A 9,688-nucleotide genomic window follows, 5' to 3' on the forward strand; every position below is an offset into this window, starting at 1 on the left:
CACGGCCAAATCTGCCTATTACTCAAGAATAATTAATCTCAATAAAAACAACCTGAGATTTCTATTTGATACGGTATCAAAATTGACCCAGAATCACTCCCCTCAATCCAGTTCTATTACCGCATGCAACTTTGTCAATTTTTTCTCACAGAAAATAGACTTAATCCGTTGTGATATTCAAAACAGTCAACAAAATCAATGCGCAGGTATACTCCCCATCGCTGCCCCAGAGCCTAATCAGGATGTGCACACTCTAACCCAATTTGAGCCTAGACGCGCTCTCCAAACTGGTGCACTCCGCTAAACCAGCCTCTTCCCTGCTCGATCCCCTACCTCCTAAACTCTACGTAGAACTTTTCTCGATCCTCGGCCCTACAATCCTCAACCTTTTAAATTTGTCAATTAAGTCGGGCGTTCTACCCTCTGCTTTTAAAACAGCCGTGATTAGCCCCCTACTTAAAAGACCTAACCTCGACCCAGAAAGCTTGAATAATTATAGACCAATCTCTAATCTCCCGTTTCTTTCTAAAATACTCGAAAAAATTGTCGCTGCGCAACTCATCGCATATATGTCCTCCAACAGCCTCTTTGAAGTGTTTCAGTTGGGCTTTAGGCGTTTTCATTCCACTGAAACCGCATTAACTAAAGTGACTAATGATGTATTACTAGCCATGGATGCTGGTGATACCTCAATACTTATTCTTCTCGATCTGAGTGCAGCATTCGACACAGTCGATCACACCATATTGTTAAAGCGCCTGGAAAATCAAATTGGCATCCGTGGCCTGGCGCTCTCCTGGTTAAAATCTTATCTCTCAGAGAGAAAGCAGTGTGTCCACTACAATAATGTGACATCGAGAGCTTAACTGTGGTGTCCCTCAGGGGGCGGTCCTTAGCCCTCTCCTTTTCTCTATTTACTTGCTCCCTCTTGGAGACATTATTCGTAGCTATCACATTAACTTCCACTGTTATGCTGATGATACTCAGATCTACTTACCAATTAAGCACAGTGACCGCTCTGAATTGGCTAACCTTGAGGCGTGTCTCTGTGCCATTAAAAATTGGATGCCCTCAAACTTCCTGATGCTTAACGCAGGTAAGACAGAAATGCTAGTCATTGGACCCCCTGCGCATAAGCATCTTTTTAATAATCTTAAATTAAAATTTGACAACTGCATTCTCTTGCAAAATTCTAAAGCTAAAAACCTTGGTGTGATCTTTGACTCTAGTCTCTCGCTTGTCACTCATATCAAGAACACTACCAAAACGGCCTTTTATCATCTCCGCAATATCGCCAAAATTAGGCCCCTACTTTGTTTAGCTGATGCAGAAACCATTGTCCATGCATTTGTCACGTCTCGCCTCGACTACTGTAACGTTCTGTGCTCTGGTTTGCCCGCCTCTAGCACCAGAAGTCTTCAGCTCGTCCAGAATGCTGCTGCCAGAATCCTGACCCGAACTAGGAAGTTCGATCACATCACTCCCGTCCTGGCGTCCCTTCACTGGCTCCCAGTTCACATGAGGGCTGATTTTAAAGTCCTCCTATTAACATTTAAAATTCTCCATGGGCTTGCACCGGCCTATCTTTCTGATTTAATTACACTCTACGCCCCTCCCCCGCACCCTGCGCTCTCAGGCTGCTAAATTATTAGTTGTTCCAAAAGTTAAAAAGAAGTCTGCTGGCCATCGCGCCTTTGCCTACCGCGCACCCTTTCTCTGGAACAGCCTACCTATAGATATTAAAGAGGCAAACTGTCTTGCTACCTTTAAAACCAAACTTAAGACTCATTTATTCTCCGTGTCGTATGATAGCATAATCTCAAACTAATCTTCCGGTAAAGCTCAGTCTCTGCTGTAGTCTCTCCTGGCATAGTTTAGTTTAGTAGCTGCCGGCTTAGATACCTCTCATCTTCTCTCTCTCCTCCCTCTCCTCTGCTCTTATCTTAACCTGGTCAGTTTCTGTCATTAACCTGCTCTCTTCTCTTTGTGTGAGTGGTCGATGTCTGCGCCTCCTTCCTGGATGTGGCACCTTCCCTTGGCCGGCTGAATGACTTTGTGCCCTGCTGTCCCTGGCCCTGCTCCCCCCGCGTGGCCCTGCTCCTCCTGCGCCCTCCTCAGCTACTACTCTTGCAACTTTCAATACAAAATTATCTATAAAATTATTTTTCTTACTTCATCTGTTAAGTGCCGCTACTCCAATAATGCTCTCCTTCTCTCCCTCTTCTCCTGCATGGCTGTGGCTCATCTGTTCGAGCATGAGTGTCTGGCTTGAATGTGGCTACTTTCTCTTAGGTGTGCCCCCACCCCCCCCACCCTCCATGTCATCCCTCTTCACCATCATCCCCGATGGCTGCTGCGGCTTCGTGTCCTCCTGCGCTGCTACAGCTGTGCCGTCCACCCCAACTGAGCCCCATGCTGTCTTGTCATTCCTCATACTACCTACTAGTTGTGTTTTCATTTATTATCACTGTGTTGTTTTGTAAATTGCCCTCTGGGCTGGCACCTACTGCACGCCTGGCTGGCCTAGAAGGGGTCTCCTCTCTTGTGGTCCTTCTCAAGATTTCTCCTATTTTTCCCTAACGTCTGGGTTTTTTGAGGAGTTTTTTCTTGCCCACTATGAGGATCAAGTCAGGGGGTGCCACCCTGCTCTGTTTTGTTGTAATCCTGTGGGCATGTAAAGCCCTTTGAGACTGTAAACAGTGATATTGGGCTCTAAATAAACTTAAACTTAAACTTAAACTTAAACTTAAACTTAAACTCCACTGAGAGCTTTTTACATTGTTTTTTCCCAGATTGTTTTACATGCCATGTTTACAGCTAACATTACCTAACATAGGTTACTTAAAGGTATATCCCCATCAAGTTGCTAATAAGAAAACACTTACAAGACATCATATTCATTACTGTAAGACAGGGCATGTATTAATGTAAATAAACAAATGTGAGTGGTGATTTCATGCATAAATCTTCACTACTGAAAATATGATCTTGCAAACTAGTGACATGGTGTATAGTTTTGATAGTTTCAAATACTTATGACAACAACTGAACAGCATTCTTCAGATAGTATTAAAAAGCAGAACAGGATTAATACCTGTATTTCAACTGTTCTGAAAAAATTGACTTTTGTTTGTGAAATGCGCCAAATCGATTGAGAGAAAATCTTTAAAGTCACTGATGCTGTGTCATCACATGATGAAAAATTCTCACTTTTCCCTTTTTCTGTCCCTCTCTCAGTGTGTCTCTGCTCCTTTGGTATCTCTTACACCGCAGTGCCTCAGACACAAACATTGACAGGTTAGAGGTCTGGGGTCTGGTATTTGTGCTTCATGCAGATGCTAGACCCCCACACAACATCCCTCCAAAACTTTAAATCTTACTTAAACACAGATGCACTTGTGTTTATGTACCCTAGATATGTGGGGTGCATGTTTTCATATATATGTATGTGTGTGTGCATACCACACAGTCACACTGTGTGTGTGTGTGTGTGTGTGTGTGTAACGTGTTTTCATATGTATGTATGTATGTGTGTGTGTGTGTGTGTGTGTGTGTGTGTGTGAGTGTGAGTGTGTGTGTGTGGTGGGTGAGCATGCAACACACTCACACTCTGTATGCGTGTGTGTAATGTGTTTGATTGTGTGTGTGCGTGTGTGTGTGTGTGTGTTGGGTGAGCATGCAACACACCCACACTCCGTATGCGTGTGTGTAATGTGCTGACAGTTGTTTTTGATTCACGGTGGCCTGTGTGGCCACAGAAAACTCCAGAGGGAGGAGAAAGCTGTTTTTGTTTTAGCTGTTCTGAATTTACACACAGCCAGTGCTTTACACATACACACTCTCATAAACACATTCATTTGCACATTGCAATGGCTCTGTATTAGATAATGTGAGACACAAACATTGTAAATATTTCAGGATTATTGCCACTGTCCCAACTTCTTTCACACATTCATTCCGGTCTGAACATGTTTGTGCTTCAGGGTTTTTGTGCTTGCGTGTTTGTCTGTGTGTGTGTCTCTGTGTAGCATGCATGCTTGTGTATCTCCACAACCACATTGCCAACAGTTTCATAACATGGGTAAAAAATGGGGAGGGATTTTACAGTGTGTGTGTATTTGTGTGTGTGTGAGAGAGGCTGCAGTATATATAGCAGTGCAGCACACAGAGAAAGACAGAACTCTTCTTCACTGAACGTGGTCTTTTGTAGCCATGACGACTGCTCTGCTAGGTCTGCTGGGAGTTTTGATCTGCTCCGTTGGGGTCAGAGCTGAGGTCACGCCCCAGGCACACTTTGATGTGCAAAGGGTAAGAGAGAAACAAGGAACTGCGATAGAGGGATGAGCTAAAAGACAAGATCCAAGATTCATTCCTACAGAGAACATTCATCTGACTCCCTGTATATGTTTTATGATTGGTATTTGGTGAAAACTATAATGTATTGAATGCTGTGTGGTAAGGTAGTACATTCTAGTGTATGGTTTTGCAGTGTGGTAGTGTGCAGTACTATAGGTGTCATGCACAATACAGTGTACAGTATAGTTATAGAGGACTATGGAGTTGTGTAGAGTGTTGTAGAATGCTTTAGAATAGTTGTGAAAAGCTGTAGAATTCTGTAGATTAGTTGTAGAATGATGTAGAATGCTGTGGAATAGTTGTAGAATCTTGTAGAATAGTTGTAGAATCTTGTAGAATAGTTGTAAAATGCTGTGAATTTGTTGTAGAATGCTGTGGAATAGTTGTAGAATGCTGTGGAATAGTTGTAGAATGCTGTGAATTTGTTGTAGAATGCTGTGGAATAGTTGTAGAATGCTGTGGAATAGTTGCAGAATGCTGTGAATTTGTTGTAGAATGCTGTGGAATAGTTGTAGAATGCTGTGGAATAGTTGTAGAATGCTGTGGAATAGTTGCAGAATGCTGTGAATTTGTTGTAGAATGCTGTGGAATAGTTGTAGAATGCTGTGAATTTGTTGTAGAATGCTGTGGAATAGTTGTAGAATGCTGTGAATTTGTTGTAGAATGCTGTGGAATGGTTGTAGAATGCTGTGGAATAGTTGTAGAATGCTGTAGAATAGTTGTAGAATGCTGTGGAATAGTTGTAGAATGCCGTGGAATAGTTGTAGAATGCTGTGGAATAGCTGTAGAATGCTGTAGAATTGTTGTAGATTAGTGCATGGTGTGTAGAATAGTGTAGATTAAAGTGTGGCGTTGCCAAGATTTGTAGAGTAGTGCAGGATTTTGTAGTTTATCTTTCTCATTTTATAGTGCATTTCTAGTTTATTTGGGTCTCATCGTTTGTGTGATCATTGATGAATTTTCATTTTATATGCATTTTCATTCCCCTTTTAAAAAATCCAGGCATTGGTTGGTTTGCTAATGTCTGAGGGTTTGTGTGTTTGTCTGCAGGTTGAGGGTAAGTGGTATCTGGTCGGTTTTGCTACTAATGCCCTGTGGTTTATTGACCGTAAAGCTGAAATGAAGATGGGCACCACCAAGCTCACCCCAACAGCAGAGGGAGACCTGCAGATGGAATACTCCAGTTTGAAGTAAGAGAGAGAGAAAGAGAGAGGTAGAGAAAGAGAGACAACAGGGATAGTGTTTATGTGATTCCACTGTATCTTCCACTATACTCTATCATGCATTCACACTGTTGAAACATTTTTTACATGTTTTTTCTAGCCACATGGCTTTACCTTTGCCTTTAGTCTCCGTTTCCCTGTGTGTGTGGTTCTGTCTTCCTCTCTGTTTCCCTGTCTGTGCAGTTGTCTTCCTCTCTGTTTCTTTCTCTGTGCAGTTCTGATGGGTTCTGTCTTTCTCTCTTTCCCTGTCTGTGCAGTTCTGATGGATCCTGTCTTTCTCTCTCTTTCCCTGTCTGTGCAGTTCTGATGGATCCTGCTGGAAAATGAACCACTTGGCAAAGAGCACTGGTGTCCCTGGAAAATTTGCCTTCCGCAGTGAGCGTAAGTCCACACAGACACAGACATAGACACAGACACACAGACACACAGACACACACACACACACACTGGATCTTTCTGGGGTGACTCTCCTTTAATGAATAGGTCCTAAAGGCATGGAGGTAGGTTTTTGGAGTTAGTATGGACACGTCGTTTCAGTTTTAGGGACAGACCATGTAACAACCCTTTTCCTCCAGGCCAGAGGAAAGACTTATATATATACGTATGTATGTATGTATGTATGTATGTATGTATGTATGAGAAAATTCTGTGGGCCCAGTGGAGGGTTTGTTGATACCAGGTTCTCCACCACGAGACTGCTGGAAGTCACAGGTCATCCACATGGCTGAGCTCCCAGTGGCAGAATGTAGCAGGAGTTGGCCTTTTGGTCAGAGTGAAACACTTGAGTGTCTGATTTTGCCATTGAATAGATTCTGTGGACACTCACTGTCAGTAAACTCTATGATATTATTGTTCAATAGACTCAGTGAACTCTTTGAGGTGCAGTTTTGCCAGAGATCCTCACTGACAAACTCTTAATTTCTGTGCCCAAACGTTTTAAACTTTTGGTGGGACAGAGAAGATGATGAATGGGGCAAGATCAGTGGATCATGAGTTCATGATCAAAGTTTGGTGACCACATGGTTTAGACCTTAACAAGCCTAATTTCCGATAACTCCAGGTTCATTTGCGATTCCTGAGACGGGAAACGGAGATGGTTTCTGAGGCGTGGAGAAGTGGTCCATGAGAAGGCCTCAGCTGTGAATTTTGAATGATATTTTGTGTGTTTGAGGTGAATAACCCTCCTGCTTTTCTCTCCCTCAGGCTGGAATAATGATAATGACATGCGTGTGGTGGATGTGAAATATGATGAATATGCTCTAATTCACACCATCAAAACTAAAGGAGGGGACACCACAATCCTCAACAAGCTCTACGGTAGGACACACACACACACACACACAGACAGACAGATGCGCACGCACACAAACATACATAGACAGAAACAACACACACACAAACACACACACACTAAGAGTTGTATTACTCATTTGAACCAAAGGGATTATATTGAAATGTGTGTGGCTGTAGGTCGTTCTCCTGATCTGAGCGATGACGTACTGGGGAAGTTCACCAAGTTCTCTCTGGAGACTGGAGTTCAGCCCGAAAACATCGTGATTCTCCCAAAGAACGGTACTCTACCTGTGTGTGTGTGTGTGTGTGTGTGTGTGTGTGTGAGAAATATGCTTTCTGCAACAATATAACCCCCAAGCAATGACTCCAAACCTTTTAAGACAAACTATGCACTTCCCACACACGCTGCCATTACAGTCTCATTTTGCACTACTGTCTCATACTGTGTTTTGTCACTGGTGAGTGTGGAGCCTGCCTGTGACAGAAACCACAATAATCTTTTTAGGCATAAACAGAAACTGAACTGACATCAAGCCCTTCCCCTCTCTTTCCCAGGTGAGTGCTCGTAAACGGGCGACATCCATCAGTCATGGAGCCTCCTGTTTAACCTTTCACCTTCTCATGTATGAATGACAGCAGGTGGATGGCCAAGCCTAAAGCTTTAGCAGAGATAAGCCTCTCTGACAGGAATCAGAGCACTATAACTACAGCTACATGCACAGCGCCCCCTCATGGTCAGTCATCTTAATAACAGCATCCTTTCCTGCTGAGAGATCTCCCCCACTTCTGCCCATTCTCCCTTTGTTTGGCTGCTTTTCTCTTTGAGTTTCTGATCAAATAAAATCTGGTGAGATGCATTTTAGCTCTTGATGTTGGTTTGTCATCTTTCAAAGCTGAAATTCAGTCATTTACTTGTTAAAATCAAACAGCTTGTTCATACAGCTCAGGTGGTAATTTGGGTCTGGATATTTGAGTCCAGCCCACAGAAACCTGTGGAAGCAGTGTGTGACCTGGGTGGGGGGTTTGGGTTCATTGACAGATTCTGGGTTCATCATGACTGCTCCCTCTGAAATAAACTCCAAACCCCTGAAACATCCCAAGTTACAGAACACTTAGAGAGCAGTAATTATAATCATATCACACTTCACCTGCGTGTCCTAAATACAACTACAACAAACACTTCACCTGCCTGTCCTACATAAAACATACACTTCACCTGCCTGTCCTACATAAAACATACACTTCACCTGCCTGTCCTACATACAACATACACTTCACCTGCCTGTCCTACATACAACTACAACATACAGTTCAATGATTCAGTCTTCTATGAGAGAGAGAAAAAAGCCATGCAGGAAAATAATTTGTCTTTTATTTCCTTTTTCTTTACTTCTTTTAATAAACGAATGTCACGTTACACCCATGACAACACAGAGACTCCTCTTTTTACAGCTACACATTCTCTGTTCAGATCTGTGTACAAAACAATAAGTTATTTATGTCCCATAGAATCCTAGTTGCACTCAACTATACACCAAGTTGAAAATGGTGGTAAAATAAATAGTTAGAATTTTTTTTTTAAAATAATCACAGGGGATGAGAAGCAGGTAAAACAGGTAAGAGCTTGCTGTCAGTGACTGACACTTGTCCTAACCAACGGCATTGGTCCATGAGAGACAGACACTCACACCTGACCAATGGCTGCTCAGAGAGGCCCACCCTGTCACTCAAGATGTTGGAAAGAGCTGACTGCCTGCAGAGTGTGTAAGTTCCATTGGGAATTAGTGTGTGTGTGTGTTGTTGTAACGTGAGAACTCGGCTGAGGACTGCCTGAGTAGGTCTCAGCCCTCTGTCTGTGTTCCATGGAGATGTCAGAGTATGAGAGTAATAGTACTGAAGGCTTCTCTGTCAGGGTGTGTGTTACTGTTGGCACACACACACACAAATGTCCCCCACGGTGTTGATGAGCATGCTAACAGAGCAGCAGCTGCACTGGGCGGGTCGGTCATTCACACTGCTGAGCAAACTCCCATACGTGACAAACTGACCATTTAAAATTCTTAAATATTTTGGACACAAACACAAACGAGGCTGAATTTGATCAGTTCCATAAATGACACACCATTGTGTCTGTGGCATCGGCTGCACCGAAAAGAGGAAGCACCACTGATACACTGCCTGGTGTGATCTCCTTCACAACACACACACACACACACACACACACACACATACACATAGACACACACCATATCATGCTAAGCACCAGCAGCTGAAATGAGTTTGAAAAACCTAGTCCCGGAACACTCTGGAACAATTTTTATTCATTATTAATGATGTCACTTGACTATCCACTATCCTGGCACTGCAGTGAATGTAAAAGAGAAACTGAAGAGTTTAAGGGGTGGAACCAGACAGAGACCACACCACCCACTTCAATGATGCACTTCAATTCTTTTTCTCCACATTTCACTTGCTATTTGATCTGGTTCTGTTATAGCCCAGAGGACCCCAGACAGGGCTGTCTGCTGGACACAGCTTTCTCTACATCCCCTGTCTTATTGCAGCAGATGCTGTCTCCTGTTTATAAAAAACTGGAGCAATCTCTTTCAGACACATTTATGAACACACTCAGCATGTCAGACAGCTCTCTCTCTCCCACACACACACACACACACCCTGACAGATGGCTCTCTCTCTCTCACACACACACACACACACACCCTGACAGACAGCTCTCTCTCTCTCCCACACACACACACAGACACACACACACACCCTGACAGACAGCTCTCTCTCTCTCTCACACAGCCACAAGT

At 43.3% G+C, this 9,688-nt stretch overlaps 1 protein-coding gene across 1 annotated transcript; it reads left to right on the top strand.

Annotated features, from left to right (window-relative positions):
• The first annotated feature begins 4,212 nt into the window (after positions 1 to 4,212).
• LOC115828795 (lipocalin) lies at positions 4,213 to 7,529 on the top strand. Its single transcript, XM_030792891.1, has 6 exons — positions 4,213 to 4,308; positions 5,407 to 5,546; positions 5,881 to 5,960; positions 6,783 to 6,896; positions 7,050 to 7,162; positions 7,509 to 7,529. The coding sequence occupies exons 1-6, from the start codon at positions 4,213 to 4,215 to the stop codon at positions 7,527 to 7,529; spliced, it is 564 nt and encodes a 187-aa protein (XP_030648751.1).
• Positions 7,530 to 9,688: the final 2,159 nt, after the last annotated feature.

Source organism: Chanos chanos, chromosome 15 (genome assembly GCF_902362185.1).
Source record: "Chanos chanos chromosome 15, fChaCha1.1, whole genome shotgun sequence".
NCBI classification, from domain to species: domain Eukaryota; kingdom Metazoa; phylum Chordata; class Actinopteri; order Gonorynchiformes; family Chanidae; genus Chanos; species Chanos chanos.

What these genes read in the sequence shown, in the direction of transcription:
- LOC115828795 (XM_030792891.1), top strand. Translation starts at nt 4,213, where the DNA reads ATGACGACTGCTCTGCTAGGTCTGCTGGGAGTTTTGATCTGCTCCGTT. An exon ending in CACACTTTGATGTGCAAAGG is followed by an intron (nt 4,309 to 5,406) that starts GTAAGAGAGAAA and finishes GTTTGTCTGCAG; the next exon opens with GTTGAGGGTAAGTGGTATCT. An exon ending in ATGGAATACTCCAGTTTGAA is followed by an intron (nt 5,547 to 5,880) that starts GTAAGAGAGAGA and finishes CTGTCTGTGCAG; the next exon opens with TTCTGATGGATCCTGCTGGA.